At 47.7% G+C, this 27062-nt stretch overlaps 1 protein-coding gene across 5 annotated transcripts in view; it reads right to left on the reverse strand.

Moving 5' to 3' along the window:
• Positions 1–27062, reverse strand: part of TMEM40 (transmembrane protein 40) — a 65955-nt gene that overhangs the window by 9502 nt on the left and 29391 nt on the right. For 2 of the 5 annotated variants that reach the window (XM_043588161.1, XM_043588164.1), the window contains 3 exons: positions 5224–5304; positions 4420–4563; positions 1029–1118 (listed from right to left, as the gene is read on the reverse strand). In XM_043588161.1, coding sequence (XP_043444096.1) covers positions 1029–1118; positions 4420–4563; positions 5224–5304 — 315 coding nt within the window. The remainder of the gene's footprint in view (positions 1–1028; positions 1119–4419; positions 4564–5223; positions 5305–27062) is intronic. The other 3 variants (XM_043588162.1, XM_043588165.1, XM_043588163.1) reach the window with 2 other exon arrangements.

A 27062-nucleotide genomic window follows, 5' to 3' on the forward strand; every position in this document is an offset into this window, starting at 1 on the left:
TTGTTATATCCTTATGGAAATCCAATGAAGAAGGTATAAGTATCTCTTCTTCCCCCATTTTATGGGTAAGGGAACTGAGGGTCACAAAGTTAAATTATTCCCTGAAGGTCACACGGCCAGTAAGTGGCAATTCCAGGGTTCAAACCCAGATCTGTCACCAAAACCTGCAATCATAATCACTTTTATCTTCAGAAATAGAGCCCAGAACTCAACTCTAGCTTTCTGGGCAGCATTGATTAAACATCTCCCAGGTTCTGTGTGCCAGGTTCTGTACTAGGCATTAATACAGACTCTTCGCCTCATGCTCTTTTCTTCCCACAACCCACTTAGGCCAAAATGTATTTAAATTTTTTATTTTTGCAAAAGTTTTCTTCTGGTTGTTAAAATAGAACACGTTCACTGTTCTATTTTATAGCCAAAAAAGCAAAAGCCAAAAATCACCCACAATTTAACCATCCAAAGATATCCAGAGATAACCACTCCTGACACTTTGCTATTTTTCCTTCCAGTCTTATTTATGGCCACGTATGTGTGAATTTTTACAGAGTATATATGAGATCAAACCAGTCATATAATTTGGCATCTTTCTTGGTCACTTCAGAGATGTATGAAGAACAGAACTGTAGCCAGGGAAGGGTGTATTTTGCTGTCGTTGGACACGAGGCTGCTTGCCATTGGTGCCTTACTATAAACACGGCTGTGAGGAACATCTTTAAAAAAATTTTTTTAAGCATTTATTCATTTTTCAGAGTAAGAGAGACAGAGCATGAGCGGGGGAGGGGCAGAGAGAGAGGGAGACACAGAATCAGAAGCAGGCTCCAGGCCCTGAGCTGTCAGCCCAGAGCCCAATACGGGGCTTGAACTCACGGACAGCAAGATCATGACCTGAGCTGAAGTCAGACACTCAACCGACTGAGCCACCCAGGCACCCTGTGAAGAACATCTTCACGCAGGTATGCTCATTCCCACTGAGAAACTCAATCAGGAGCTGGGTGGGCAAAGGAGAAATGGCAAGGCTTATCGCCTACCAGGTGAGCTGTCCCTGGGGGGGTGTCCAGCCCCCTGGCTCTGCCGACGTTTTCGGGTTACTCTGGGGTGCTGGTCCTCATCACTGCTCCCTGCAAGGAACAAACACAAACTCCAGGAGAACCTCAGCCTGGCATGAGCCTGAAATACATTCGTTCTGATGTTTGTTCTCAGAATTTAGCTTATATGAGGAGTGTGGTCTGGAGGAAAGAGCACTGTTTGGGGGGGAAGGGCGGTGGTGAGGGAGGAGTAGGAGATCAGCCACAAACTTTCTGTGTGACCTTGGACAACTCATTTAATATTTCCACTGTTGCTTTCATGAAGATAAGATGAGGTCACCTGAGGCATCCTATGATAAGCACAGGGGCTGTGTCATCTCTGTGTCCCTACATCATCTTTGCTCCCACTGGGAAGGCCCTTCCCATTTGTCTCCTTTATCTTGAAGATTAAGGAGTAGGAAGGCTTTTCTAACTGCCCCAGTTCACGCTCATCGTCGCCCTCCCTCATTTGGGTTACGACCGCATCAGCTATCTGTGCTTGACACAGTGGGCATGAGGGCCAACGGTGATGGTGTTCGTCTCTCCAACCATCTTGAACTCCTGAAGGACAAGACCTGGGTCCCTACTGTTCTAAGGGTGCCCAGCCAGGAGGAGGAGCTTGATCAAGACTTGAAGAATGACAGAGTTGTTAGCACTTGGACCAGTCAGTGTTGCAGGAATTCAGGCCTGGGAGCCAGGAGCTCCTGGCTTCATGTCTAGAGGACTTCCTTTTCCTGAGGATGACCGAATGGCTCTGGCAGCGTGAATGTCCCTCAGTGTGCTTGCGGAGCTCCTGCTTAATCGTGGATAAATTTTAAATCTCCAGGAAGCTAGATTAACTGTGTTTTAAAATCAGTGCATATGTGATGTCAGCTAGGTACAGAGGAAAAGGCATCAGGGAGTACATCAAGATTACAACAGCAGGGGTGATTGGGTGGCTCAGTTGGTTGAGCTTCCAACTCTTGGTTTTGGCTCAGGTCATGAGCTCAGGGTCCTGAGAATGAGCGCTGCGTCTGGCTCCGCGTTGAGCATGGAGCCTGCTTGAGATTCTTTCTCTCCCTCTCTCTCTGCTCCTCTTTCTCTCTCTAAAAAAATAAATTAAATTAAGAAAAAAAAGTTGCAATGGCAGTATTTATCTCAGAAGATGGGATTTTGGTTAGCTTCTATTTTCTTCTTTTCTGTATTTTATAAATATTAATCAATGTAAAAAAAACTTTTTCATTGCGTTTTGCAAAATATAAAACAACACAGAAAATGAAACAAAACATTATTCCAAATTCTATCGGCCAGGGACAACCTCCCTCAACATGAAAAATGAACATTATTTTAGCTTTCTCTATGATGTATTCATAATATGTAATTTTTTGTAAAAGGTATTATAGTATTAAATGCTTTCTAAAATGAGGACAATTTTTATATGTGCTCTCTAATTCGATTATTTAAAAAAGTAACCCTGGCAGAAAGAGTCACAGTTTGCTGCTACTTGGTACCCCAGTATCCATCCCAGAGCCTGGCACATGTTGGTGCTTAACAAATATTTACTGAATAAATGTAAGGAAACACAGTAATATGTGTTCAGTGATTATCTCTGGGTGACAGAGCACAGGGTGATTTTCTTCTTTCTACTTCCTTATATGCTCCACATTTTTACAGTGTTTCTATGTGCAATCTTGCACAATAAAAAGTTTTAATTAAAAAGCAACAGGATGCATTAAAAAAGATATATAGGGAGAGGAGTACTGGCTGCTGGACTATGAGTTAGGGTCCCCAGTATGGAGGAAGGCTGAGGATACAGTGAAGTGCCAGCCAGGCTTGGGGTCGAAAGGGCTAATGGTCACCAGCAAAGCCCAAAGCATGGGCAGGGTGTGAGTTCTAGCAGCAGACCAGCCTTTGTGGATCAGAGATCAGAATCCCAATATCAGCATGTCTCTGTGCTTCTGTGTTTCTTTTCTTGTTGCTTTTTCCTTAGTGTTCAGTTTTGCTAATCACAGGCAGTCCCATGTGTGCTGCAGAGACCTGAGGGAAGGGGCTTATGGTCACACTTGGGGGAGGACATTTGTAGGGGAGCAGCACCCCCAAGGGTCAACCTGAATGGGAAGACAGAATGTCACCTCCCACCCAGGGAGGAGAAAAAAAAAAGGACAAGCAAGAGCCCCATAATACCGGGAAACTCTTCTTCCAGGGCTAAACCTAATCGGGGATGGGTGTGTATATCCATTCTTGATTCTCAAACAATAAGGGTTTGAACAATAAGGGTCTGTCTGGGTCTACTTACATGCAGATTTTTTTTAAGTTTTTTTTTTTTGATTTAATTATTTTGAAGGAGACAGAAACAGTGCAGTGGGGGAGGGGCAGAAAGAGAGGGAGAGAGAATCCCAAGCAGGCTCCACACTGCCAGCACAGAGCCCGATGTGGGGCTCGACACGAAACCCGGAGATCATGACCTGAGCCGAAACCCAGAGTTGGATGCTTAACCGACTGAACCACCCAGGCGCCCCTGTAAGCAGATTTTTTACCTCACTGCGTTATAAATGTATTTTCTCTTCCTTTTCCTACTTTTTTTTTAATTTTAGATATTTAAATATTTATTTATTTATTTAGAGCACACAGGTCGGGGAGGGGCAGAGAGAAAGGGAGAAGAGAGAATCCCAAGCAGGCTCCGGCTGACAGCACAGAGCCCAGCATGGAGCGCGATCTCACAAACTGCGAGATCATGACCTGAGTCGAAATAAAGAGTCTGATGCTTAACCGTCTGAGCCACTCAGGCACTCCAGGGGATAATCTTAACAGTTTTTTTTTTTTTTAGAGCTGTTACTATGTGCAAGGTGCTAAGACTTTAGATGTGTAAAGAATGTAATCCTCCCCACAATTCCATGAGGTAGTAGCTTTTGCTATCATCCCCAGTTTATAGATGAGGGCCCCAAGGCACATTGGGTTTAGCAGTTTACCCAAAAGGACACACACAGTGGCAAAGAAAGGGTTTGGACCTAGGCAGGCTGGTGCACTGAGTTCAACAGCAGAGTGCTTCTGAAAAGCCTAAAATTACTTTACATGAGACGCAGCCGCTTGAGGGGCTTTCTGGGAAGCATGAAAATTAGCTGTAAAGATATCACAGAATAACAGAATACTCAGGATATGACGGCAAAAATTTTTAAACAGAGGACCAAATTGTCTGTGTGGTTAGTTATAACTGTGTACAAGTTGCATGTATCGACAGGTGGGGTCTGGAAGGGAATATGGAAAAATAGAGTTGAAGTATCAAGGCAGGAGATTATGGGGGATTGTTTTCTCATGTAAATGCTTTTCTTGAATAATATTACGAATATATATACATATGTACTAATCTTTGCTATACCTGAAGAAGTGGAGGATGACGAAGAGGAAGAGGAGGAGGAAGATGAAGAGGAGGAGGAGGAGGAAAAACACTTGTCTCTCTTGGGTTGTTCTTGAGGAAAGAGTCCAGCTTCCCTGTCTTGCTTGTGGAAATCCGTCTCTCCATCTGGGAGGCACACATAGGCAAGGATGAGTGTTTCTTGCCTTTCCTACCCCAGAGACCACCAAGACCTCCCCAGGTGTCTCCTTGGACTTGGGGGCCAGGAATGGCTGGGATCTTTTCCCAAACATGTAGGGCCAGTGGAAGGTGCAGGAGATCAGAGTTCTCAGAAGCCTCAGGGGCTCTAGGAAGACCCAAGGCATAAATTTCTCTGAATATGGAGACTAGAGAGGGGCTTTTCAGCCCCCATCCTGCCCAGAGGTCACTAGACTGTGTTGCCAATGTAGGATTCACTGTAAATTACAGGGCAGGTATGATCTGGTCAAGCGAACCCTCTCATCCCCCATTCTGGGGCCGAGCAGGACCATTCCCACCTTCTCGGGACTCTCCCCAGTGCGAGACCCTCTCCTAAGTCCCCAGAACCCCCTTGAGATTTGGGAAGCAACTGAGGGTCTGCAAAGCTAAAGGGTTCTAGGGGACAGACTGGACCAAGTGTGTGTGTGTGTGTGCATGTCTGTGTGTGTAAAACACTACTTCTCCAGAGGATTCAACTGTGACTTGAGCCACTGTGAAACATGAGCTAAGCAGAGCCTTCTGTTCCACCAGCACTGCTGGACTCTACCTCCCACGTGGCTTTGCCCAGAGGGTGAGAGGAGGCAAACATACAGTCCAGATCTTCTGTTTCTCCAGGGACTCGACTGTGATCTTGAGTCTGGGAAGAAGGTCTTGAAGTCTCCATGGTTTTCCCTGGAAGAATAACAGTAAGTAATCAGAATAACAATAATAATTAATTTCACCTCAGTTAATCCCCTTAATGTGTAAACAGCTTGGCAAATAAAGAAGAAAAAGACAAACACCCAATATTCAAAAATACAAGAAAACAACTTATAAAAAAAGAATATACAATTAGGGAAATTTAAATAATGATCATCTTTTGATAATATTGGTAACTTATTTATTTTTTTAAAAAATAGACTTTAGTTGTTAGAGCAGTTTGAGGTTCACAGCACAATTGAGTGGATGGTACAGACAGAGATAACCAACATGCCCCCTGGCCCCAAACATGTATTTTTAGGTGTGATATTTATTTACTTATTTTATTTTATTTTTTAATTTTTTTTAACGTTTTATGTATTTTTGAGGCAGGGAGAGACAGAGCATGAACAGGGGAGGGTCAGAGAGAGGGAGACACAGAATCTGAAACAGGCTCTAGGCTCTGAGCTGTCAGCACAGAGCCCGACGCGGGGCTCGAACTCATGGACCGTGAGATCATGACCTGAGCCGAAGTCGGCCGCTCAACCGACTGAGCCACCCAGGCGCCCCTAGGTGTGATATTTATATAAGGTTATATTGAGTTCAAGTGTCCATAAATGTAAGGATAAATACTGAAATTTTTATGATAAAATTATATGATGTCTGGGACTTTCTTCAACATGATCTTATTGGGGGGTTGGAGGGTGTAGGTGGGAGTCCAAATAAACAAACACGACCACGAGTTAATAGTTATCGGAGCTCTATCAAAATATAAATTGTGGTTATCTCTGAGTGGTGATATAATGTATTTTCCGTTTCTTATTTTTACTTTACATTTTCTAAATTTTTAACAGTATTGCTTTTGTTGTAATAAAACAGCCAAGAATCTTTCCTTAGTTAAAAATGTAATATGCCAATATCAGAATAGTATATATCAGTGTATATCAGTACTTAAGCCCTTTTACAAAGGGTTTCTCTGAGCCTGATCACAAACCAAAGTCAGGTAGGAATTTGGCTTAATTGCTCCTCACATTTGAATTATAGTTTCTAGACAACAAAACTTCCCCAAATATTGTGTCCTTTGACTGTTACAATCACCCTTCAAGGTATTTTTATTACCCCTATCTTATAGAGGCACAGAACCCATATGAATATACCTCAAAACATTGGTCTGGGGCACAAAACTACTCAAAGGCCACTCTGGAGTCCGGCCCTGCTGGAATGCCTTTCCAGCTTTCCATGCATTTCCATGGAATTCCAGCATCCACGATTATGGTGACGGTAAGGGCAGGAAGCAGGCACTTGAAGGTGAAGAGCAAAGTTTGGAAATCTATCCCATCAGGACACTATACTTCGTACTTTCCTGAAATTCTGAGAGGGAGCTAGAGGTAACTCTGGAGGGTGGCTTTCGGGTGAACGTACAAGAAGGCCATAACTGTGGCCTTGGAAAATCCAAATGGCTGACCAGAGTCAGCTAGTGCTCTCAGTGGGGAAGATATATGGAGAAGGGCTCCCCTACAAAGCCTTTATTTTAGCTGGGCACATGGCCACCCAGCTATGGACTATGTTTCCAGCATCCCTTGAAGCTAAGTGTGGCCATTTGACTACATTCCTGCCAATGGAATGTGTGTGGATGTGATACGTGTGGTGGTGTGACAGTAACTGTTTAATGGCTCTCCAGGAAAAAAAGTACATACACATGCACACACACACACATTTGTTATAAGTTACTGATGTAAAAAATGCATAGCATACAGTTTACAAATAATAAAATATACAGTACCCTTTATTGCAAATCCCACACACCTGTAACTTCAATGTGATTTGGAATTTCTTGCAAAACCTGCTATCAGTTTTTTATAAGTCCATCACCAGCAATAGTGTCAAAATCAAACTACTATAAGTTATTGATTACTATCAGTTTCAGCAAAAAAGTTGCCGACACGATTGATGAATGTGAATACTCCTAATGTAAATGTCAGCTGATATTTTTTTTCACATTAACGAGTAAGACAAAAGTGAAACAACCAAGGCATTCATTGTCAGTGATATGAGCAACTTCTTTGCTGAATCGCATTAGTTTTCAAATTCCGGAAGACTATTTTCTCGACTTGTGCTATTTACAATGTAATGGCTGTAAGTGCAACCCAGTTTTAGGTTGAATCTGCATTATTAGTGTTTTCTTGATCACTTTCTAACATTTAGACCATCAACAAAACGAACCATCAAGCTCTGATTTGTAGAGGTGACTATTTTCTGTGGTGTAAATGAAAGGGTGGGCCTACGCCAGCCGACTCCATCTTGTTCTGTGTCCTTCACCTTGACCACACCTCCTCCCCTTGAGTAACCCCCCCCCCCACCTGCCTAACAGGACTCGGACCCTTCCCCAGCCAATCGGCTGAGGCCATAGCCATTACCTCACCAACTGCCTCAGGCCCCAATAAAACCTTTGTCCTTTTGAAACTCGCTCTCTCTCCCTGGTATCTCACCGCTGCGTCGGTGCAGGTAGGGGACTGAGCTTGAGCTAGCTTGAATAAAGGCTCTTTTGCTTTTACATCGGACTCGGCTCCCTGGCGGTATTCGGGGATCACAAATTCTGGGCATAACATTTGGGGGCTCGTCCGGGATCCCCAAGACCCCCGAGGGACCCCTGACCCGGAGAGCCTGACTGGCCACGGTTAGTGTCTGTCTGTTTGTTCTGTCTTTTCTGTGTGAGCTCATTTCTGGAATTCTGGTAGTGCCCGACGCGGTCTAAGTGGACGCACTGGAGGACCACGGGCTGGGAGTTTCAGAAGACATTCCTATTCTCCCTTCTGGAGGGACATGGAATCCCCTCATCTGTTTTGGAGGGATGTGGAATCGCCTCAAAGGTCTGAGACGAGGCGGGTCGCTCCCGCTGGTTGGCGTGAGGCCATCGTCTTTGGAGGGACGTGGAATCCCCTCATCGGTTTTGGAGGGACGTGGAATCCCCTCAAAGGTCTAAGTTAGCTTTCAGTTTTGCTTCCACGGAGTTGGAAGACTTTCTAGGGGCCCTCTGTTTGTCTGTTTTTGTGTTTCTCTGTTTTGTTCTGTGGACTTACTGGACGGACGTTATGGGACAGACTCAGACTACCCCTCTACCCACCCTCTTGGCTTAAGCCCTTCCTAGCCCCGCTCCCTCCGGAGCCAAACCCATTCTTGCTTTGCAGGGGACAAAGAAGAAGAAAAGTCTTACCCAGCCTTCAGCACCCCTCTACCCTGTCCTACAGGGGGTTACTGAAGAAGAATTAATTTTTCCTCCCCCGTATAACCCCTCTAGGATGCCGGAAGAACACCATCCTCCCCCTCCGGGGGAGGCAGACACTGTTCTGAGAGCGGGAGGTGGAAACGCTCCAGTGGGAAGCCCGCCCTTTACCAGACAAAGGGCTCAGAGGGAGCAATCCGCCTCCGCCGCCGACTCCACTATTCTGCCCCTGCGAGCCACCGGACTCCCGGATGCGGAGGGGAATCAGCCCCATCACTATTGGCCTTTCGCCACTAGTGACCTCTACAATTGGAAAGCTCAGAATCCTAAGTTTTCCGAGAAACCAGCAAGGCTTATTGATTTATTAGACTCTGTTCTTTTTACCCATCAGCCCACGTGGGACGATTGCCAGCAGCTTTTGCAGGTCCTGTTCACGACTGAAGAAAGAGAAAGAATCCTCAATGGGGCCCGAAAACTAGTTCCAGGTGCAGACGGGAATCCCACCACCAACCAGGCTCAGATAGATGCCTCCTTCCCCTTAACTCGGCCCCAGTGGGATTTCAACACGGCAGAAGGTAAGGAGAGGCTCCGGGTCTACCACCAGACTCTAATGGGGGGTCTCGGAATGGCTGCTAGAAAGCCAACCAATTTGGCCAAGGTAGGAAATGTACAACAGGGAAAAGATGAATCTCCGGCTGCCTTTTTAGAACGGATCATGGAGGCATTCCGTACCTATACCCCCATGGATCCAGAGGCTCCGGAAAGCAAGGCAGCTGTTATCATGGCCTTTGTAAACCAATCGGCCGTAGACATTAGGAGAAAATTACAGAAAATAGATAGACTAGGAGAAAAAAGTCTGCAGGACTTACTGGTGGTAGCCGAAAAGGTATATAATAACCGGGAGCCTCCTGAGGACAAGCAGGCTCGCGCCATGGCGGCTGCCAGCAGTAAGCAGACTCAAGACCTGGACAGAATACTACTAGCTACCACTGCTGACTTCCCCGAGGAATGAGACCGCCATCTCCGGCAGCTGGCAGACGACGCAAGAAAAGGTAAAGGAACCACCAAGGGGAGGAAGCAGAGGCTGCAGAAGGATCAGTGCGCATACGGCAAGGAGATAGGGCATTCGGCCCTTGATTGTCCAAAAAGGGCCGGCGGGAAGGGAAGCAAGACTGATCGAGTAAAAGTCCTAGAGCTAGATGAACTAAGTGATTAGGGGAGTCGGGGTTCGGACCCTCTCCCCGAACCCAGGGTAACTCTTAAAGTGGAGGGGACCTCTGTTGACTTCCTTGTCGACACCGGAGCACAACATTCGGTCCTCCGCACCCCACAAGGTAAACTAGCCAGCAAGAAGTCCTGGGTATAAGGGGCAACTGGTATGAGCCAGTATTCATGGACTACCCGAAGAACAGTAGATTTGGGAACGGGCCGGGTATCCCACTCCTTTATGGAAATACCAGAATGCCCCTACCCGCTGTTAGGACGGGACTTACTGACCAAGATTGGAGCTCAGATAACTTTCAGACAAGGGGGGGCCTCAGGTCACCGATGGCAAGGGCCACCCCATCCAGGTCCTGACCATGAAACTGGAGGATGAATACCGCCTCCACCAGGAGGCGCTCCCAAGAGAGGATAATATAGACAGATGTACAAGAATTCCCCTCGGTTTGGGCAGAGACGGGGGGATGGGACTAGCCGCTCACAGGACCCCAGTCCTGGTAGAGCTCAAGCCAGGAGAGAGTCCGGTAAGGATCAAACAATACCCCATGTCTCAGGAGGCCCGGAAGGGGATCCAGCCACACATCCGGAGACTACGAAGCCTAGGGGTACTAGTTCCTTGCCAGTCTGCCTGGAACACCCCCCTACTGGCAGTCAAAAAGCCTCACACAAATGACTACCGACCGGTACAAGACCTCCGGGAAGTAAATAAGAGGGTCACGGACATACACGCAACTGTTCCCAGCCCATATACTCTCTTGAGCTCCTTGGCGCCCTCCAGGGTCTGGTATACTGTACTAGATTTAAAGGATGCCTTCTTCAGTCTGCCGCTGGCACCCCAGAGCCAACCCTTGTTCGCCTTCGAGTGGCATGATCCGGAGGAGGGCTACAGTGGGCAACTAACCTGGACACGGCTACCTCAGGGATTCAAAAATTCACCCACCATCTTCGACGAGACACTACACGAGGACCTGGGTAAGTACAGAAGGGAGCACCCTGGCCTCACCCTCCTACAGTACGTAGATGACATCCTGATTGCTGCCGACAAGGCCAAAAGACTGTGAGCGAGGGACCCAGGAACTGCTGCCTACCCTGGGGGCCTTAGGGTACTGGGCATCCATGAAGAAGGCTCAGATATGCAGGAAGAGAGTAAGTTACGTGGGATATATCCTGGAGGGTGGACAGCGGCGGTTATCAGATGCCAGAAAAGAAACTGTCCTAAAGATCCCTACTCCCACCTCCCAAAGAGAAGTGAGGGAATTCCTAGGATCAGCCGGCTACTGCCGCCTCTGGGTTCCAGGTTTTGCTGAGGTTGCCAAGCCCCTATATGAAGCTACCAAAGAGGGGAAAACATTTAAATGGACTGAAAAAGAAGAAATTGCCTTTAATCAGTTAAAAAAAGGCCCTCCTAAGTGCCCCAGCCCTGGGACTACCAGACATTACGAAGCCCTTCACCTCTTTGTAGACGAACATAAGGGAAGAGCAAAAGGGGTTCTAACTCAAGCCTTTAGCCCCTGGAACCGCCCAGTGGCTTACCTGTCTAAGAAACTAGACCCAGTGGCTGCCGGCTGGCCGCCATGCCTAAGAATTATTGCGGCGACAGCACTCCTAGTCAAGGATGCAGACAAACCGACCCTAGGACAGGAGATCTGGATCACGACCCCACATGCCATTGAAGGGGTCCTGAAACAGCCTCCGGATAGATGGATGTGCAATACACGTATGGCTCATTACCAGAGCTTCCTACTCAACCCTCCACGAGTGCGGTTTCACCCCAGTGCAGCCCTCAATCCTGCAACCCTGCTGCCCGACCCTGACCTAGGTGCTCCACTACATGACTGTGCGGGAATCCTGGAACAAGTACATGGATTCCAGACGGACCTGACCGACCAGCCCCTCCCCGATGCTGAGGCTACTTGGTTCACTGATGGCAGCAGCTTTGTGCGAGATGGACACAGGTATGCGGGTGCAGTGGTGGTTACCGAAACGGACACCGTATGGGCGGAGGCTCTACCCTCCGGAATGTCAGCCCAGCGAGCAGAGCTCATAGCCCTCACCAAGGCGCTGATGCTGGGAGCTGGAAAACGGCTTAACATATACACAGACAGCTGTTATGCATTTGCCACAGCTCATATTCATGGGGCAATTTATCAGGAGAGGGGGTTACTGACGGCAGAAGGACGGACTATAAAAAATAAGCAGGAGATACTTAACCTGCTTACGGCCTTATGGCTTCCTGCCAAGCTAGCCATTATCCACTGCCAAGGGCACCAAAAAGCTGATAACCCAGTAGCTAGAGGTAATCGAAAGGCTGACCAGGCAGCCAAGGCAGTAGCCCTTACTCCAGTCCCCACCATGACCATACAACTACCGGACCCGGGAGACCCAGTTTTACCAGACCAGCCCAAATACTCCCAGGAGTTACAGCAGATCAAGAAACTCCCCATGGCCCAGGAGATAAAGGGATGGTGGTGCTCGTGCTGCCAGACTGGCTCAGAGTCTCAATATTAGAGCACATGCATCGGTCTACTCACATGGGGGCCCAAAAATTAAAAGACTTAATCCGACATGCCGGAATCAAGATTCACCAACAGGACACCAAAATAGAGCAAGTTGTATCTGCCTGCAAGACCTGCCAACTCACCAATGCGAGAGCCACATCAAATAAAAAAGGAACCAGGCTCAGAGGCACCAGACCGGGAGCCCAATGGGAAGTCGACTTCACTGAAGTCAAACTAGGAAAGTATGGTTATAAATATCTTTTATTATTTACAGACACCTTCTCTGGCTGGGTGGAGGCATACCCAACCAAGCATGAAACGGCTCAGACGGTGGCTAAGAAGCTACTAGAAGACATCTTACCCAGGTATGGTTTTCCTGCCATGGTAGGATCAGACAATGGACCAGCTTTTATCTCGCAGGTAACACAGGCAGTAGCCAAGGTGGTGGGGGCAAACTGGAAATTACATTGTGCTTATAGGCCCCAGAGCTCAGGACAGGTAGAAAGAATGAATAGAACCCTAAAAGAGACCCTTACCAAATTAACCATGGAGACTGGCGGGGACTGGGTGACTCTTCTACCGTACGCCCTTTACCGGGTTAGAAACACTCCTTACACTCTGGGTTTTACTCCCTACGAGGCCACCCCCTGTTATTCCCAGTCTTCGAGCTGAACTTATTGCTGAGTTTAAAGATCAAGAACTTTTTCTTTCCTTGAGAGGGCTCCAGAGGGTGCACGAGGACATTTGGCCGCGCCTCTCTGCCATCTACGAGGCTGGCCCGACCCCGACACCTCATCAGTACAGGCCAGGAGACTGGGTCTACATCAAGAGGCACCACCGAGAGACCCTCAAGCCGCGCTGGAAGGGACCCTACATCGTGGTGTTGACAACCCCCACCGCTCTCAAAGTAGACGGCATCGCGACCTGGGTCCATCACACCCACGTTCGGCCAGCGGACCCCTCCTCCGTCCGGAAGGACTTCGTCACGCCATGGGCCATCAGTCGGGACCAACACAACCCGCTCAAGCTCAAGCTACAGCGCATTCGACCCACCTAATATTGGTAACTCTGTTAACTCTGCTTGTCATTGCTCATGCTGCTGGGAGTTCCCACGCCCCCCAAAACATCACCTGGCAGATCATAGACACCAGCTCGGGGACAATACTTAATCAGACCTCCCAGAGCCACCCCAGGGAAACTTGCTCCCCAGAACTTTGCGTAAACCTCCAAACTCTGTTCCCCTTGTCACCATAAATGCAGCCGGTCCCATGATTGGGTCCCTAAGCTACATGACAAGGGGGGAATGAAAGGGCGGGCCTACGCTGGCCGACTCCATCTTGTTCTGTGTCCTTCACCTTGACCACACCTCCTAACCCCCCTCCCCCTCACCTGCCTAACAGGACTCGGACCCTTCCCCAGCCAATCGGCTGAGGCCATAGCCATTACCTCACCAACTGCCCCTAGGCCCCAATAAAACCTTTGTCCTTTTGAAACTCGCTCTCTCTCCCTGGTATCTCACCGCTGCGTCGGTGCAGGTAGGGGATTGAGCTCGAGCTAGCTCGAATAAAGGCTCTTTTGCTTTTACATCGGACTTGGCTCCCTGGCAGTATTTGGGGATCATGAATTCTGGGCATAACATAAATACTCCCACCATGACTGATTTCAAGCTACCAATATGAGGTCATGGAGTGCAGAGTCGGGAAGGGATGTACCATAGAACACATTATGTGGTGTTTCTACCCTATGAAAATCTACCTATGAAAATCTCAAGTGCCTAGGTAATAGCAGAAAGTAGTGAAATATATTAGGAAGTCATACATTTTCAGCACGTATTAACTTTGTTTTTTAATATACTTTAATTGTACATTTCTTTTTTTATTAAAACTTTTTATTCTTATTTTTTTTTAATGTTTTTATTATTTATTTTGGAGACAGAGAGAGAGAGAGAGAGAGACAGAATGTGAACTGGGGAGGGGCAGAGAGAGAGGGAGATACAGAACCTGAAGCAGGCTCTAGGCTCTGAGCTGTCAGCACAGAGCCCAACACGGGGCTTGAACTCACAAACCATGAGATCATGACCTGAGCCAAAGTTGGCCATCTAACCAACTGAGCCACCCAGGTGCCCCTAAAACATTCTTTTTAAAAAATGTTTATTTTTGAGAGAGACTGAGAAGGAGAGCAAGTGGGGAAGGGGCAGACAAAGAGGGAGACAGAGGATCCAAAGTGGGCTCGTCGCTGACAGCAGAAAGCCTGATGCAGGCCTCGAACTCGTGAACAAAGAGATCATGACCTGAGCCGACATCGGATGCCCAAACGACTGAGCCACCCAGGTGCCCCTTAATTGTACATTTCTATAACTTAATAAAGGTTGGGTTTAATAATCAGCGTCCAAAGTTCCTAAAGATTTGACAATCTATGCTCACAGGTGATACAGCCTGGTGTCAGCTCCAGGCATACTTCTGCTTGCATTCTATTTCCTCTTTCCTGCTTTGTATATGCTGGAACTCAGACACCAGGTGGGGGTGGGGGGAAGTGAAACAATCTCCTTCATGCATAACAAGCCAATACCCGAGGGAATTCCTGAGCAAGAAGTCAAAAGGAAATCTAAGCCTGGAAAGGCCTCATGCCCCAGAGCCACCAGCCCACCTGAACCTGCCTCTGATCTGCTGTGTGCACGGAAATAAACCTCTCTTATTTGAGCCTGTGATTTGGTCTATTTGTTACAGCAGCATTGCCTGTTGTGCAGGCTTCATTTGGAAGCCTCCCATATTTCTTCTCCCAGTTCAGAGTCTAAGCCCTCAACTCAGGGTAGATTCCCTACTCTCTGACCAGTTTAGATTAGGGTTACTAACCTCAACGCTCCTGACATTCAGCACCGATGATTCTTTATATGTGCAAGGTGTTTATCCTCCTGACTAGATGCCAGGAGCATCCCCCAACGAGTTGTTGTGATGGTCAAAAATGTCTCCAGATACTGCTCAATGTCCCTGGGGGCAAAAGTCACCCCCACTTGAGGACCACTTGTATAGAGAATCTATTCTTTTTTAAAAATTTAATTGTGTTAAGATTTTTTATTGAGGTATAATTGGCATATAACATCATATTTGTTTCAGGTGTACAACATGATGATTCAATATTTGTATACATTGTGAAATGATCACCACAGTAAATCTAGTTACCATATGTTCCCATACAGAGTTACAAATTCTTTTTCTTATGATGAGAACTTTTAAGATCTATTCTTTTAGCAACTTTCAAATATGCACTACTGTATTATTAACCATAGTCACCATATTGTACATTACATCCCCAGGACTTATTTATTTTATTCCTGAAAGTTTGTACCTTTTGACTGACCATTTCAGCCATCCCCAGCCCCTGTCTCTGGAAATCACCAATCTGTTCCCTGTATCTATGAGTTTTGGGTTTTTACAGGTATGTATGGTTGTTTTTAGTGCAGAATCTACTCTTTTTTTGAGAGAGAGAGAGAGAGAGACAGAGAGTGAGCAGGGGAGGGGAAGAGAGAAGGGGGAGACAGAGGATCCAAAGCAGGCTCTTTGCTGTCAGCAGAGAGCCCGATGTGGGGCTCGAACTCACAAACCATGAGGTCATGATCTGAGCTGAAGTCGGATGCTTAACTGACTGAGCCACCCAGGAGCCCTGGTACAGAATCTACCCTTAATCCACCACAAGACCTTGGCAAGGCAATATCCTTCCCTGTGCCTCAAAGGCAGGCCATCTGGGCCTGGATCCTATCAGACACTTCTAGTTGTGGATCTTGGGCAAATTGATCTCTCGCTGTCTGTTTCCTCATCTGTAAAATGGGGACAATAATAGTGCTTCTCTCATAGTGTTGTGAAAATCGCATGAATTAAAACACGTAAAGCGGGGTGCCTGGGTGGCGCAGTCGGTTAAGCGTCCGACTTCAGCCAGGTCACGATCTCGCGGTCTGGGAGTTCGAGCCCTGCATCAGGCTCTGGGCTGATGGCTCGGAGCCTGGAGCTAGTTTCCGATTCTGTGTCTCCCTCTCTCTCTGCCCCTCCCCCGTTCATGCTCTGTCTCTCTCTGTCCCAAAAATAAATAAACGTTGAAAAAAAAAATTAAAAAAAAAAACACGTAAAGCATTTAGAACAATGCTTGGTATAAAGCAGGAGTGAAATAAATGCCAGCTGAGATGAAGTCAGGCCTCCAGAGACCTAGGCCATTCTTTCTTACTGTCAAAATTTGTATCTGACCTTCCAAGCACAGCTCAAATGCCACCTCCTTCATGAAGCCCTGTGCCAGTTGCTAGTACCTAACCAATCTCCAGCCTCCTTACCTCACTCCCTTAATCCTCCTCTCCTCAGCACCCCTGTCCTTCTTTCTTGCTATCAAAACTGCAGTTTTGGTCATTATTACAACAGGAACAGCAAGAACACAGCATTTGTATAGTGTATACAAGCAGATGGACCAGGGTCCAACCACATTCCTGTCACCTGTGCACGGGATGCCCTTGGGCAGACGGGTCCCCTTCTCTCAGCTCTAGTGATCTCAGTTGTGAACTGGTGACAGTAGACCCACAGGGAGGAAAGATGGCCAGGGCCTGCCCTTAGCAGGGCTCAGTGAATGTGAGTTTCCTCGCTTACAGACCTCCTATTACTCTCGACCATTCGGTGTCCAGCCCCAGGCCTGCCCATGCCCTGTCAAAGTAGTGTCTGACCTTCCAGGCACAGCTAAAATGTCACCTCCTTTATAAAGCCCTGTGCTAGTTGCCTAACCAGGCCTCATCCTCCCTACCCTACCCTACTCAGCCCTGCCCTTCTTTCTTGCTAACAAAACTGCAATTTTGTTCTTCCAGCTCCAGTTAGATACTTGTTTTCTCAACCTCCCTTGTAGCTGGGAGTGGCCATGAGACCCAGTTTCGGCCAAGGAGAAGTGAGCAGGGGTTTGGCTGGGGTTCTGGGAAAGGTTTTGCTTCTCCTGACAAAAGAAACCAACAGTGCTGGTGCTGTGCCTTGGCTCTCCTTCCTTCCTTGAACATGAACCAGCTGAGCCACCCAGGAGCCCCTGTAGTCAGAAGTTTTGATACACACTTCCCCTTTCCTATATCACAGTTATGTTAATTGAGCACCTACTATGTGCTAGCATTGGGGATACATGGTGAACAAGTTACATCCCTGTCCTCAAGGAATTTTGTGGTAGACCAGGGGGCTGTGGGAGCCCAGGGGACAAATCAGACCAGAGTTAGGGAAGATTCCTGAAGGAGGGAATGCTGGGGTGAGTTTGGAAGGGCCAGAGGGAACAACGTGCAAAGGCATACAGGCAAGGGGCTTTGTCCCACATGGGAAACAGTTGCAGGAAACAACTCTAAAGACGAAAGGGATTTGGGGGAGGCCCAGAGTGGACCTGCACCTTATCCCCAGGCATATTGCTCTCCTGAGCCTAGTCAATTCTGCCTCGTACCAGATTCTTCTTCCTCAAGGGAGGGCACTTTGTTGCACAATTCCAGGGACCACTGTTCTTATTCACCTTCAGATCTCTCTGCTCAGGGCTCAGCAGAGGGTCTGACACACCCAGGGTGTGTCTCCCCCACTAGAGCTGGAACCCAGGGTGAAGGGAGAGACTAAAACTGCTTCATTTCTGTGTCACTGAACCCTACACAGGGCCCGGCTAAAGGAAAGACGTGATGACGATGATGGTGATGATGACGATGGCAACCATGACAACAAAGTACTTACTATCTGTCAGGCAACGATGTAAGCGCGTCACACATGTTATCTTACGGAGTGCTCACCACGACTCTGTGAGGGCTCACGCTGGTTGCGTCCATTTTATTGATAAGAACACTGAGGCACAGGGAAATGAAGAAACTTTCTCAGGGCCATAACTAGTAAGTGGCTGAACAAAGTAGTTGCTTTGTCCACGATGGGAGATGGAAGGAGTGAAGCTGTCACCTCTTCTCAGGCCCTTGTCATTAGCACCAGGAATGAAGCCACTAAGTCATGGGAGTGCTATGCAAATGATGCTGACATGGCTTGTAGTCAGCCACTGGTGGAGCCCTGAGCAGGGTCCTCATAGCCAAAGGAACTTCCTCCGGCACTTTGCCAGCTCAGCCACCAGAAGCAAGGGCAATGGAACTAATGGAACTGTCATGGAGGTTGGAACTGAGGCAGCCCTCTTTCTCCTTTTAACGTCCTTGCCCCATCCCTCCTCCACCCACATTTCTATTATGAGAAAGGATAAATAGAATTAAAAAAAATTAAAGCTCGAGAATCCATGTGCAGGGCAATGCTTAACTCAAAAGGACAGCACTAATGGTAGAGCATCAGGCACTGGCAGAGGGGTCGCTGGGACGAGCTTCTAAAAGGTCAAGCTCACAGTGTGTGACCTCCTTTGAAGCAAGATGGACCAAGGGGTGTTGAGACAGAAGTGAGGAAAGAAGAAAGCAGAGAGAGGAAAGAGAACATGGCATGTTCTCCAAGATCTCACTTCACGAGCGCAAGTCTTATTTTACACAGGAAGAAGCTGAGGTTCGGCCAGACAAGTGACTTGTCCAAGGTCGCCCAGCTGACCGGTGGACTCGAATCCAATCCCTGCTCCAGCTGAGAGCCTCCATTCCCTGATCCCGGTTAGAGGACCCTAAAACCCCCTCTCGCAGGTAACCCCCTATCCGCAACTGAGCCTGCGAGGAATGCCTTTCTAGCGCTTTTCTCCAAAAAGGCCCAGCCCTGCTGAGTCATGGGTGATGCCAGGGCCTCTGCACCCACAGATCTTGCTAAACTGGATTTCCCCCTCAGTTCAGCCCAAAATTCCTAAGCTCCTGCCGTCACAAGGGCCTGGGCCCAGGCTGGGAGGGATACTAGGGAACACGGAGCCATGACAGCCTCACAGTGCCTTCCCTATGCAGCTCATTTGATCCTCATGCTAACCAGAAGGGAGGCAGAGAAGGGATTATTGTCCCATTTTACAGACGGAAAACTGAGACCCAAAAATGGAGAGGAACTGTACAAGGGCCAGGCTGGATCCAGAACCCTGACTCTGGATTCAGGAGCTGGTCCCCTTTCTCCGGTGCCCCGCCTTGGGGAGGGAGCCGGGGGTTGGGGGGTACTGAGTTGGATTTCAACAGGTGGCAAAAGGCAGAACGGGATAAAGGTTTATTAGAAGAAGCATGTGGCAGGAAGTTGAAGGGGTAGGAACCCCGTGAGGTTGGGGAAAATCATCCTGAGCCCTGAAGGTCAGGCTAATGGCCATTTTCCTGTAGATAGACTGCAGTGTTGTGCCTGGAAGCCACAAACGCAGAGCCAGAGAGTTAAACAGGCCCCGGCCAGTAAAGGGAACTGGAAACAGAAAGAGCAGCTGCTGCCCAAGGCGTCGACATGTGTCGTTTTTGTCCACCTGGGACTGAAGCCCCTTCTTCTGGTGATTACACCAAGGGGGCAAGTTAGAACCCTCCAGAATCTCCTTCAGGCTTCCCAAGCCACCCCAGACAGGCACACACCTTAAATTCAAGTGTATCCTGGTCTGGCAGACACAGCTCCAGGACAAGCATCTCCCAAACTGATCAACCCGCTCCCTAAGTTCCTTTGATATGGAAATTCTAGAGGGGTCACTGCCCTGAACTCAGGTCAGACCATCAGCCTCTCTCTCTCTCTCTCTTTCTCTCTCTCTCAGGATTCTGACTTGTGATGCAAACATAGTGGCTTAAAACAACACCAGTTTAGCATCTCACAGTCCTATAGGTGAGAAGTTCAACACAGGTCTCACTGGGCTAACAGCAAGGGGTCAGCAGGGCTGTGTTCCTTCCTGGAGGCCCTAGGAGAAAATCAATTTCCTTGCTGCTGCTTCTCCTCCCCAACCCCCCTTAATCTCCTTGCTTTGTCCAGCTTCTAGAAGCCACCCACAGTCCTTGGCTTCTGGCGCCTTCTTCCATCTGCAAAGCGAGCACTGTCAGCTCAACTCCTCACCTTGCACCGTACTGACCTCTTCTGCCTCCCTCTTCCACTTTTTTTTGATTTGAGAGAGAGAGAGAGAGTAGGGGAGAGGACAGAAGGAGAGAGAATCTCAGTCAGGCTCCATGCTCAGTGTGGAGCCCAATTCAGGGCTCGATCCCATGACCCTACGGTCATGACCTGAGCCAAAATCAAGAGTCCAATGCTCAACTGACCAAACCACCCAGGTGCTCCCTCCCTCTTCCACTTTTAAGGATCCTAGTGTCAGTGTGACATTCCCCCCCCCCCCTCCGCCGCAGGTCATCAAGGATCATCTCCCTGTGCTAAGGTCAGCTGATGAGCATCCTTACTTCCATTCGCAACGTTAATTCTCCTTTGCCATGTAACCTAACTTAGCTCCCAGAGATTAGGATGCAGACATTTTGGGGCCCTTAGTCGGCTTGCCACAGTCTCTAACCCCCAGCGCCTGCCACAACATAGAGCCCTGCAGAGGCTGAACCTCTTTCTTCCTAAACCAGGTTCCTTGTCTGACTCCACCATGCTCCTGGGCCCCAAACTCCAGAGATAGGAAGGATGCCTCCAATATTTCCTTCCCAGCCAGGCAAAGCCCAAACTTGTCCCATTTTCCCGTCAGGAGGGTCTGGCTTTTCTTCTTCTTTTTTTCAATGTTTATTTTTGAGATAGAGAGAGAAACGGAGCATGACCGAGGGAGGGGCAGAGAGAGAGGGAGACACAGAATCTGAAGCAGGCTCCAGGCTCTAAGCTGTCAGCACAGAGCCCGACGAGGGGTCCTAGAACTTCAAGGTCATGACCTGAGCTGAAGTCAGACTTGCTTAATCTAATCACTTAATTAGCTGAGCCACCCAGGCGCCCCTAGGGCCTGGCTTTTCTGTTCCCATTGCCTCCCTCTCAAGAGATTTTATAAGGGGACTGAGGGCTTTGGAGTTGGTTGTAACTATGTTCTTATCCCTGTCCTTAGGTGCCTGCCTCCTCTCAGCCTCAGTTTCCCATGTATAAAATGGGGTATTAATATCTGTCTCTGAGAGTGTTGTGGGGATTAAATGATATTATTGCCCACAACAAGCCTACCACACTGGCTTAATAAATAAATGAGAGTATCTTCTCCCTTTGTCCACGCTCAGTGTCTCCCAAATTTGGCTAATGATCCAATTTCCCCAGGAGCACTGTTGACAGGCAGAGTCCCAGAACTCTCTCCTTGGAAGGTTCTCATTCAGGGGGCTGGTGTTAGGAGCAAAGTTAGGGTTAGGATGTGGCTCAGGGAAGTCTGCATCGTTAACAAAGGCATCACATGCTAGGCAGAGTGTGGTCCACTAAGACTGCCAGAACCTCTCCCAAGTGTTAAAAAAATAGCCTTCCTGCCTACCTCTGGCCTCATCCCTCCAAACGCATTGCCAGATTTCCCTGGGCTTCAGTTTCCCCATATGTAGAAGTTGGGATGCGCTCTATAAGGTTCTTCCAGCTTTGACATTCTAGAAAAACAGTCCTACCCTCCAGTTAACTTCTTCAAGATTCATCAAGTGAGCAAAGAACTTTGGGCCCCAAGGTTGATGTGACTTGCAGGAAAGCCCAGAACAGCATGTTCTAATAATAAGATACCTATAGTATCTTGTAGGGAACAGCAGCCCCTTGAAATACTCCAGGTAAAAAGGGGATTTTGTAGTCAGAGAAGTTTGGGCAACACTACTTTTCATAGCCCTCATCTAGGAGCTCCACAATGTGCGACTGAATATTAAAGGCTCTGAAAAGGCCTGCAGGAGTGAAAGCTCTTTTGCCCTATTAAATCCAACCCTTCCCCAAACTATGCAAGAGCATTGTCCTTTTCCCCAGAATGTCATTCGATGTCTTTTGGCACAGCTTTGGGAAATGCCATCTGATTCAATCCCTGACATGCCCAGGGTCAGCCTTTCCATCCTGAAGTCCAGGCCTGGGCCCTGTCGCTGCCCACTTTGGACAGTGCCAATTCCCAAGTCCAGAGTTCCTCCATTCCTCCATCGGGATAGTTGGAGAAGGCAATGAATCAGAAACAGACCCTCAGAAGCCAGGGGCAGAGCTTATCAGCAGTTTTGGGATCCCAAGGTGTGGGTGGTCAATCCTCTCAGCAGCCCCAGGGCAGGGGCTGGGAGAGGAAACTGAGTCAGCTCTCATGAGACCAAGAGCCTGGTCCTGGCCCTGACCCCAACCCATTCTGTGCCCTCGGGTACATCACTTTCCCCCCTCTAGGTTCTTTTTCTCATCTACAAGACAGAGAATAATGTGTTATTCACATTTTGGAGCTCGTATGGGGTTGTAGATAGGAAAGTTCATGATAAAATTATCATGCCCTTAGCCAGGACATTATACTGAGGGTATCTTGATTAAGTCACTGCAGCAAAGTGGTCTGACAGAGCCCACTCAGGTCATGCTTCATCACTTTGCTCCCCAGCTCTGTGACTTTGGGTAAATCACTTTACCTCTCTGAGCTTCAGTTTCCCTGTCTGTAAAATGGGGATCAGCGTCACTGTCTTGCAGGGTTGCTGGGAGCATTGAGATGAAAAGAACGCTAATTCTGAGCTCCCTGGGAATAAAAATCATGTTTTTCTTGCTCTCTACTATATTCTAGCCCCTGGCTTAGACAAAGGGCTTCATAAAAAGAAGTCATAAAATACTAAAGTTAAGAGCTTAAAGAAATGGTAGGCTGGCAAAGTTTCTTTAGCATCTCCTTCTTTCTTTTATATTACTTGTTCACACTCCTTTTTCTTCATTCAGCACCCTCCCCCTTCCTGCCCCAGGCTCACCTTACCCACCCCAGCTCCCCAGGTTTGGCCATCTCTCCCTTTCTCCAAGCTAGAATCCCACAGAATTGTAGCTGAGAGACCAAAACCGAGGCCCTTAAAAGGAAAGGGACTTGCCCAAGGTCACACAGTGGGGCATCTGGCTATGAGCTCAGATCTGAGTCTGAAGTCTAAGCATGGAGGGAACCTCACAGAGTAAGAAGGAAGACGCCGCAGCGTGCACCTCTTCCACCATCTTGTCCCAAGTCCATCCGGGCAGTTTAGTGGTGGGACGACAAGCCGTGCTGCCCAGCCAGCTGACCACAGCCAGACAGACCTGTCATGAATCTAGGTGACTCTTTTGGCCACAGCATACCCAACAAAGCAGCCAGGGCCTAAGGTTGCCTCTGAGCAGTGCAGGGTGGCACTTAGGCTAAAATGCGACAACATCAAGTGTGCAGAAAGGTGGGTGAGCCCAGCTTAGAGGATGTTCATAGAGAAAGACCTAGGATTTTTAAAAGACCCTCTGAAAGGTAAATAAATGTTAGCACAAGCATCTAACTTGATGTTTAGCACACAGCAAGTTCATAATCAATGTTTGTTGAAGTGTAGTATGAGCCAACAAGGTGATAGAGCTACAGAGCCAAGCTAACACAGGCTTAGGTCACATTAACAGAAGCACAGAGCCTACCATGAAGAAGGTGACCCATATCTCACCATCTCCCATCCTAGGTTTGATCCTAGGTTTTGAACAGAATAGAGTCTGGACAAACAGAGATAATCCAGGGGATGGGGGGCGGGTATTAAGATCAGACCCAGGAGAAGTGGCTGGAGGAGCAGGGCACTACTTTGGGTGGTCATGAGCACCCTGCCAGGAGAGGTGGCAAGCTGAGGAATGGCAGAGGTTGGCTTAGATGTCCTTAGCTCAGAACCTATTAGTCTTTCAAATTATAATCTCCAAAGTACCGGAGGAAAATGTCAGTCTATGTCTCTCTACTTAACTTTTGACTAAAGACAGTTAAACAGTATATAGTTCAACCTTGATGTGCACCCCCAGCTGTATACCAGATACTGAACATCATGTCTACTAAGGGGGAGGTTCCCAGGGCCAGCGGGAAGCTGTGGCCTTGTCTTTCGTTTCTCTACCTTCAGCCTACTGCCATACATTGTGGTGCCAGGTTGGATAGATCTGAGGATTAAACAATGCATTTTAAGCAAATCAGCCTCCACGGAATGGACAAATGGCTTCAAAGAGCCCTGCAGAGAAACTGAGGATGGAGATAACGCCAATCGAGAAAATACAAGCAGGCAGCAGGAAAAGTGCGGGACAGACCGCCGGCCGCTCAAGTCTTGCGTCAGCCACCTTACCAACTGAAAACAACAATGAATGGGATCTCATACGCTCAGTATATTGCCGACTGACATAAGAACAGAAAAACTATTCTAGAGGGGGACTCCCATCCACTATTGTCCGTGATTAATTTCATTCCAAGTGTATATTGGGCCTTTAGACATTAGTCAATCATCACGTACTTGTATGTAATTTCTAAGTCAGTAAATATGTATCTGTTGGGGGTGCCTAAAGCATTTTTCTGAAGAAGCGTATGCAATCAAAAAGTGTGACAACCACGGCTCCAGATCCTTAAACCCAGCGAGACACTAGGGGACACTGCTCCCTGTTTGGGTTATGGGGTTGAATCAGATTTGTTTCAGATTTAGGAACAAAGAAAAATTAGGGGGGGGGGCGGTGTAGCCCCCAGTAAAAATTTTAGAGCCCCTCCCTGCCCCAGTGTTTGCAGATTAATGCAAAGAAACCAAAAACTCTGAAAAGGTTTTCTCCAGCTCTGACTTTCCAAAGGTGGGTGCCTATTTAAACAGCCAGAGCCAGGGGCGTCTGGGTGGCTCAGTCGGTTAAGCATTTGACTCTTGATTTCAGTTCAGGTCATGATCTCACAGTCATGAGACTGAGCCCCTACATTGGACTCTGCACTGAGCTCTGAACACTGAACGTGGACCTGCTTAAGATTCTTTCTCTCCCTTGGGACACCTGGGTGGTTCAGTCGGTTAGGCATCCAGTTAGGTGTCCATCTCATGGTTTGTGGGTTTGAGCCCCATGTTTGGCTCTGTGCTGATAGCTCAGAGCCTAGAGCCTACTTCGGATTCTGGGTCTCCCCCTCTCTCTGTCCCTCCCCTGCTCATGCGCTCGCTCTCTCTCTCTCTCTCTCTCTCTCTCTCTCTCTGTCTCAGAAATAAACATTAAAAAAATTTTTTTAAAGATTCTTTTTCTCCCTCTTCCTCTGCCCCTCCCTCTCCACCTCCACTCCTCCCTCCCCTTGCACATACTTTCTCTCTCTCTCTCTCTCAAATAAATAACTAGATATCTAGGTAAATAGATAAAAACAGCCAAAGCCAATCCAGCCTCCTTTCTCATTCTGTCATCTAAGTTTCACTGTCTGTCTCCTCTCTCTCTTTTCCATCTTTTTTCCTGTCTCTCTCTTTCCCCCTCTCCCGCCCCTCGCACATGCAATTGGCAACAGTGAACACCAGAAAGCAGTCATCCAGAGTGAGAGAAGGAGCTTGCTTGCTCATGAATGTCAGACAGACCTGGATTCAGTTCCCACCACTACCTTCCACTGACTGAGATCACCGCATACCACATTCATTCTCAGAGCCTCAGAAACCTCCCTTGGAAAAACAGGCATGCTTACCACTCAGAAATAAAATGACAACCTCATTTTAAAATCGTCAAAAGGGGGCGCCTGGGTGACTCAGTCCGTTAAGCTTCTGACTCTTGGTTCCTGCTCAGGTCAGGATCTCACGGTTAGTGAGTTCGAGCCCCAGGTCTGGCTCTGTGCTGACAGTGCAGAGCCTGCTTGGGATTCTCTGTCTCCCGTTCTTTCTCTCCACTCCTCTCCCGCTTGTGCTCTCGCTCTCTCTCTCTCTCTCTCTCAAAATAAATAAACTTAGAAAAGATTTAATTTAAAATAAAATTGTCAAAGGATTTGAACAGACATTTCTCTAAAGAAATGGTCAGTTAGGGGCGCCTGGGTGGCGCAGTCGGTTAAGCGTCTGACTTCAGCCAGGTCATGATCTCGAGGTCCGTGAGTTCGAGCCCCGCGTCAGGCTCTGGGCTGATGGCTCAGAGCCTGGAGCCTGTTTCTGATTCTGCGTTTCCCTCTCTCTCTGCCCCTCCCCCATTCATGCTCTGTCTCTTTCTGTCCCCAAAATAAATAAACGTTGAAAAAAAAAAAAAAAGAAATGGTCAGTAGTACTCGGAATGCTGTTCCACATGTCATCAATATAGAAATGTAAATCAAATCCACAATGAGAGGTGCACCTGGCTGGCTCAGTTGGAAGAGCATAAGACTATTGATCTCAGGGTTGTGAGTTTGAGCCCTACACTGGGTGTAGAGAATACCGAAATAAATAAAACTTAAACAAGACAAAACCACAGTGAGATCTCACTTCATACCCTCTAGGATGGCTACAATAAGAAGTCCAGATAATAACAAGTGCTGGTAAGGGTGTGGAAAATTTGGAGCCTTCGTGTAGAGTTGGTGGGATTGTAACAAAAACTTGTACACGAACGGCCACAGCAGTTTTATTCACAACAGTCACAAAGCGGAAACAACCCATCAACTGATGAATGAAGAAACAAAACGTGATATAATCACACAACGCCATTCAACCACAAAGAGGAACGAAGGACTGATGACGTGTGACAGCAAGGATAAACCTTGAAAACGTGATGCTAAGTGAAAAAAGCCAGTCAGAAAGGATCACTTATTGTATGATTCCACTTAAATAATATGCCCAGAATGAGCAAATCCATAGAGATCATCCACAAAGTAGACGAGTGGTTGCCAGAGGAAGGAGGAAATGCGGGTTAACTGCTAAAGGGTATGGGGTTTACTTGGGGATGATAAAAATTCTAAATTCTAAATTAGATATAAGTGGTGGTGGTTGCATAACTCTGTGAATATACTAAAAATCACTGACTTGTACACTTTAAAAGGGAACTTGATGGCATGTGAATAATGTCTCAATAAAGTTGTTACTAAAGAAAAAAAAGAGGACTTCCCACACAGGGTTGCTGTTAAGAGTGAAATAA

The sequence above is a fragment of the Prionailurus bengalensis genome, chromosome A2, assembly GCF_016509475.1.
Source record: "Prionailurus bengalensis isolate Pbe53 chromosome A2, Fcat_Pben_1.1_paternal_pri, whole genome shotgun sequence".
Classification (NCBI taxonomy): domain Eukaryota; kingdom Metazoa; phylum Chordata; class Mammalia; order Carnivora; family Felidae; genus Prionailurus; species Prionailurus bengalensis.